This window comes from Desmodus rotundus, chromosome 12 (assembly GCF_022682495.2).
Source record: "Desmodus rotundus isolate HL8 chromosome 12, HLdesRot8A.1, whole genome shotgun sequence".
Classification (NCBI taxonomy): Eukaryota; Metazoa; Chordata; class Mammalia; order Chiroptera; family Phyllostomidae; genus Desmodus; species Desmodus rotundus.
Genome location: NC_071398.1, coordinates 51381510 through 51387731, shown reverse-complemented (window position 1 = coordinate 51387731; position 6222 = coordinate 51381510). Strand labels below are relative to the sequence as shown.

Below are 6222 nucleotides of genomic sequence, written 5' to 3'. Positions count from 1 at the left end.
TCCCCACATATCTACCCCAAGTCCATTCTCCTCCCATAATCCCCAAATCAGGGAAGATACTAGACCCTGAGGCCATTAGTGTCTTATCTCTCCTCAGCTTCCCTTTAATCATTATGCTCACTGTTTTCCACTCTAACTGGATGGAGCCCTTTAAGACCCAGGTAAAATCACCTCCCTCCTCTTATCCAGGCCTCCTATTGGCTCCAGAATAAATGCCTACCTTCTAGGGCAGTCATTCCAGGCCTGACTCTTGCCCCCTCCCTTTCATTCTTATCAGAAAGACCTGAAATTCCCAGAACCAGCTAAGCCTCACCTCCAAGCAGTTCCACATACTGTTATCTGTTTTTGTGATAAACTTCCGTATCTCTTTCCATTGATGGCTCAAAATGAGAACCCCTCCACATAGCCGCTGGCCTACACTCAAGACCCTGCGCTTGCGCTTGCGTGGGGATTCTCCAGGGTCTCCAAACCCAGGGCCAGAGGAATGGCAGGTGAAGAGACTCATGACACCACAAATCCAGAGAAAATGTGTATTGGCTCCAACGAGGGTCTGAGACACCTCCACTTACCAGTGTAGGCTCCAAAAGCACTTCTGCAGCCATGAAAACCTGTGGGAAGAGTTAGATCTTAGAGAGATGTCATCATGGCAAGGTTTCAGGGATAGAGGCTTTCCCTGTCCCCCTGCAGGGCACCAGAGCCCGGTGGCCTGGGGCAACTATCTAATCTCTGTAATGCCTCTCACCAGCTGTGTGCCTTGGAAAAAGACTAAACCTCCCTCTGCCTCAGTGTCTTCATAACCCCGACAGTCTATTCTTTTTTTCCTTGATTTTTAAAATCATCACTCAAAGATATTTATTGATTTTTTTTCTTTTTTTGAGAGAGAAACCTCGATGTATGAGAAATATCCATCGGTTGCCTCCCATACCCACCGGACGAGGGATGGAACCCACAACCCAGGCATGTGCCCCATTAGGAATCCAACCGGTGATCTTTTGGTGCACGGCACGACGCTCAAACCAACTGAGCCACCCGGTCAGGACCTACAGTCTGTTCTTGTACTGAGCAGACTTTGGGGGCATTTTTCAAATTCTATCACATTAGATGTCTCTTTTCCTCAAAATTCTCCTAGGAAGGTAGATACAACTAACTCCTCAGGCTGCTGTTGTAGGTGAGACTCTACCCAAACTTAGTTTCCTGCAGAAGCAAGAACATCAGGGGCCCGAATCTCTCCCAGTTCAGCCGCCCCTGTGCGACTTTTTACACGGTGGCCCCTCAGTCTGTCACCCTCTCCAACCTCGTCACACTGTGTGTCACCCACGAGCGCCTCACGGTCCGGACGCGGGGCCTGGGCTGCAGGGTTCAGTGGGGTCGAGGGGGAAGGTCCGGGGCAGGCGCACTCACCTTCGGGCGGCTGCCGCCAGCGGAGCCGGAGGGACATTGAAGTGGTGACAGCCGAGTGACTGGGACAGACAGAGGTTTCGGGGTCTGCCTCTCAGACAACGATGTCCCCTACCCTCAACCAGCCGCTGCGCACACGGACACAAAGCCTCCTCTCGCGCTCTGTCTGTTCGTCACCTCCACCCGAACCTGTGGGAGCCGGAGCCGAAGCTTCTGAGTCCGCGAACCTCCCCGAGAGCCGCGGAAAGATCGCCGGGAACAACCCGGAAGCCCCGCCCCAATGCGATTGCCCCTAGAAAATGCCCCTTTCCTGGACTTTCGTTAGTTTGACGCCGCAGCCGCCCACCGCACGGCTCTCTGGGTAATGTAGTTCCCACAGCAGCACCGCATGGGAAGCCCCATGCCACACTCCCAGAAAAATGGTTAAGGAGTGTGGTGTGGCCGCTGGGAAATGACCTCACCACCGTTGTAGGACGAGGGGGCAGCTTCGCTCCTGCTAGAATAAAAGGGCAGCACGACGATTTCTGAGGGAGCTTTGGGGGCTACTGACGCTTGAAATGTTGACTTTTAAGAGTCAATGAAGCCGACCCAAGTTGGCGCCCACGGGTAGCTGGAAGCAAATAAACGCGATCTTATTCCTCTTCAAACAAAGGGTGCGTGAAGCATTAACGTCATTTTTGTGAGCTTCAGTAAGTTCCGTCTGAGACAAAAGAGGGCACCATTCAGGAACAAGATGGAGAAGACAGGTAACGGGAGCGATGAACAAGGCGGGATCTGGACCTTTGGTGCCCACAGAACACATCTCTCCAATCTCAGTGATTGTGCCCAACACAGTTAAGATATGCTGTTATCCATAAAACATAAAATTGTTTTACCTATAAAACATAAAACTTCTGTATATGCATATTCTTTTTCCTAATACACATTGAAAGATTTTAATATTTTAAGGTGTAAAATATAAAGTTAACTATTGTTTATGAAGGAGTACTACTCTATGGACATTTTATAAAACAAACTGAAAAGTATGAGAATTCTAACTGCTAGAGAAAAACAGTGCTGGCAGCATGATGTCCTTTTAGAATTCTGTCAGCATATTGAGGTACCACTGTGTGTGTGCCTATGTGTTCCTATGTATTTCTATACAAATTGTTTTTTGTTTAGTATTTAGTTTGCTTCTAAGTGCAAACGAGGCACATCAAGAGGGGAGGTGTAAAGACATTAAATTTTATTCAGACAGTAAAACAATTTAGGAATTATACTTAACTAGTTCTGTATGTATTTATAATGGAAACTTATTGGTGATATGTACATTAAAAATAACTTAGAGCAGTATAACAATCACATTTCTCTTTTAAAAGATTTTTATTTATTTATTTTTAGAGAGAGGGGAAGGGAGGGAGAAAAAGAGGGAAAGAACCATTGATATGAAAGTAGCTTCTGGCATGTCCCCAACTGGGGACCTGGCCAGCAACCCAAGCAGGTGTACAGATTGGGGATTGAACCACTGACCTTCTGGATCCCAGGCTGGTGTTCAGTCCACTAAGCCACACCAGCAAGAGCACAATCACATTTTTTGAAGGTATGGTGACATATAACTGTAAGTATTTGAAAAGGTTCTATTCAAATAACAATCCTGACTTATATCTGGGTGTTATATATGGAATTAATTAAACTGAATTAATTTATTTTTTAAACTAAAATGTAGACATTCCATTATGGCTCTGGCTGGTGTGGCTCAGTAGATTGAGTGCTGGCCTGCAAACCAAAGGGTCGCTGGTTTGATTCTCAGTGGGAGCACATGCCTGGGTTGCTGGGCTGGGTACCCTCTAGGGAGGCACTCAAGAGGCAACCACACATTGATGTTTCTCTCACTCTTTTTCTCCCTGTCTTCCCCTCTCTAAAAATAAATAAAATCTTTTAAAATTTTTTTAAAAGAGGAAAAGAATATATGAATGATCTTATGAATTTTTGAGTAGTTGCAGTATTTCACATTTCAACTTTCCTGTTTAGATGCAAACTATGGGTCATAATCATTAAAAAAATGTTGGATATCAATTAACTTTTAAGAAAAATCATTATCAATTTTTAATGCCTGCTACTATCTATCTAAATAATTTACACATTTTCTTTTTGTTTTTTTTAATGTTTTATGTACCCTTACTGGGAATTGAACCCACAAGCTTTCACTTTGTGGGATAACGCCCAATCGACCCATCCTTCCGGGCTGATGACTTTGGTTTTAATTTGCATTTTCCTGGTTGCCAGTAGGTGGATTTTTTTTTCCTTTTTAAAATTGTCCTTTGGGCCTTGACAGGATAGCTCAGTTGGTTAGAGCACTGTCCGGATATGCCAAGGTTGCAGGTTCAGTCCCTAGGCAGGGCACATGTAGGAATCAACCAGTGAATGCATAAATAAGCGAAACAACAAATTGATGTTTCTCCCTCCCTCCCTCCCTCTAAAATCAACTTTTAAAAATAATTTCCCTTTGGAATGCTTCTAAAGTGACTCTACATGCTTTGTGCACTCATTTTCATTTAATTTTTTTCTCTTTAACTTGCAGTATTTATTAAATTTATTTGTATACTAGCAATTGTAGAGGACTGAAACATTTTCTCAAGCATGTGGCTTCTTTTAATTTTTATGTTTTAATACTAGAAGCACTTTAGTAAAAATTAAAATTTATGTATCACATGGCCCCAGAAAATTTTATTTAAAAACTGCCATTTCCCATTATTTTGTAAGTACCACCACAGTTGTAAATCATGAATTTATAGTGTGTTCTACTAGTTTTCAAGCTAAACTCCATGCCATTAAGCCACTTTACTTAGCCCTGGCTGGGTTGGCTCAGTGGATTGAGCACTGGCCTGTGTACCAAAGAGTTGCTGGTTTAATTCCCAGTCTAGGGCACATGCCTGGGTTGCGGGTCACATCCCCAAGTATTCCATGCATACTGGGTTGTGTGAGAGGCAACCAACCACACAATGATGTTTCTCTCCCTGTCTTTCTCCCTCCCTTCCCCTCTCTAAAAAGAAATAAGTAAAATCTTTTTAAAAAATCTAAATTTTTTAAAAAGACACCTTACTTAATGTAGATTTATAATACGCTTTGTAGCTTTTCAAGAAATTATTTCTAACTTTACATATTAAAGCAATTATTGTCAATTTTTACCTTATGGTGTTTAACTATTTCTCAGAATTATAAAACAATGTGGAAGTTTTATATTTCTAGTATTATAAGCCCCCAAAATAATAGCAGTCATTTTGTTTGGCAACACCAGCAAGTAATGCAAGTTAAGACTGTCAACAATAGATATCTATGAATATCTTTTTTAAATTTTAGCCCAAAGTGAAACCTACCAACATGTTACCTTTACTTTCCATTTTTATTCCAAAACCTATTGACTTATCTCATTGGAATATTTTCTCCAAGATTTTCAGCAAGGTATTCTTTATATAGGCAAAATACATAGTAAAAAAGTGAAGGACTGTGCCAACTCTCTGTATTTATTTTTATTGATTTTAGAGAGGAAGAGAAATATTGATTTGTTCCACTTATTTATGCATTCAGTGGTTGATCCTTGTAAGTGCCCTCATTGGGGATTGAACCCACAACCATGGCATATCAGGATACTGCTCTAACCAACCGAGCTACACATTTTAAATGTAAGGTAATGCTGCATCCACTTTTATGTTGAGGGACACAAAATAGATCCTGTTCTCTCTTTACCTATGGGTAGGCTTTGCCCACTCTAGCTTTGGTGTATTTTTCACTGACCCACACCAGCCAGGGTAAGTTTTGGTATATTTTTTCTTAGTACTTATCCAATACGCAGGAGGCCAGGATAGGGTGCCCCTCCCAGTGGCTGCCTCCATAACAGCAACTGTATTTCCCAGAAGAATGTGCACCTTAAGTACCCAACAGCACTAGACTTAGGAAAGACTGGAAGAGGGTTGTTTCTGTGAGTGTACCATTTGGAAGTGGGACTTCCAGTGTCTTCCTTGTGACGGTCATTTCAGCTGCTTTTGATCCTGTTCATCTGGTCAGTGGGTTGAACTGAGATACTGGAGCAGCAGAGCAAGAGGAGGTCTTGTCACCTGGGTGACCTCCCAAGCTGCCCAGCTTGAGCTCCCTGAAACTGCTCCACCTTCAGGGCCATGACCTTGCTAATGCACCAGGCCGCACCCTACCCAAATCTTGAAGACCCCCTGCTCAGGTCGCTGCAGTTCAGGCCCATCTCCAGAACAGTAAGGTGTTTCTGGGTGGAGGGTCCCCATTTCTAAAACACAGTATGAAGTGTGGAAGAGTGTTGCAGGTGGAGTGACCAGCAAGCACAAAGCCTTGGAAGTATGCTTGAGCCCAGAGCAGTCAGGAAACCTGGGGTCCCACTCATGTGCGCCTGCCATGGCAGCTCAGGCAGCCACTGTAGGGTTCCTGTGAGCCATGGAAGTTGGAACAGAGGAGGGAGTCTGAGTTAAAGTTTTCTATTTTTCTTTAAATTATGGTTTTAAAAGTATTCCAAATGTTGCTCAGGGAGAAGTGATCATGATGGAAGAGGGAAAGAAATAAACTAGAAAGGAGGCCACTTGAAAGTTTTGGTGTTGGCAGAGCAGATCTCCCTCAACCGGCCTGTAGTGTGTGGGGTTTTGGTTTTGTTTTCTTAAAGATTTTGTTTATTTATTTTTAGAGACAGGGGAAGAGAGGGAGAAAGAAGGGAGAGAAACATCCAAGTGTGGTTGCCTCTTGCATGTCCCCAACTGGGGGCCACTCAATTCACTGAGCCACACCAGCCATGGCAGTGCGTCGTACGTTTCTTGACCTCATGCA

General features: G+C 43.6%; 1 protein-coding gene across 5 annotated transcripts in view; it reads right to left on the bottom strand.

The window, feature by feature from the left end:
* The window catches only part of LOC112313823 (zinc finger protein 211), an 82758-nt gene that overhangs the window by 8741 nt on the left and 67795 nt on the right, over positions 1–6222 (bottom strand). For 3 of the 5 annotated variants that reach the window (XM_053915595.2, XM_045203434.2, XM_053915596.1), the window contains 2 exons: positions 1402–1587; positions 570–608 (listed from right to left, as the gene is read on the bottom strand). In XM_053915595.2, coding sequence (XP_053771570.1) covers positions 570–602 — 33 coding nt within the window. In that variant the 5' untranslated portion in view covers positions 603–608; positions 1402–1587. The remainder of the gene's footprint in view (positions 1–569; positions 609–1401; positions 1588–6222) is intronic. The other 2 variants (XM_045203435.3, XM_045203437.3) reach the window with 1 other exon arrangement.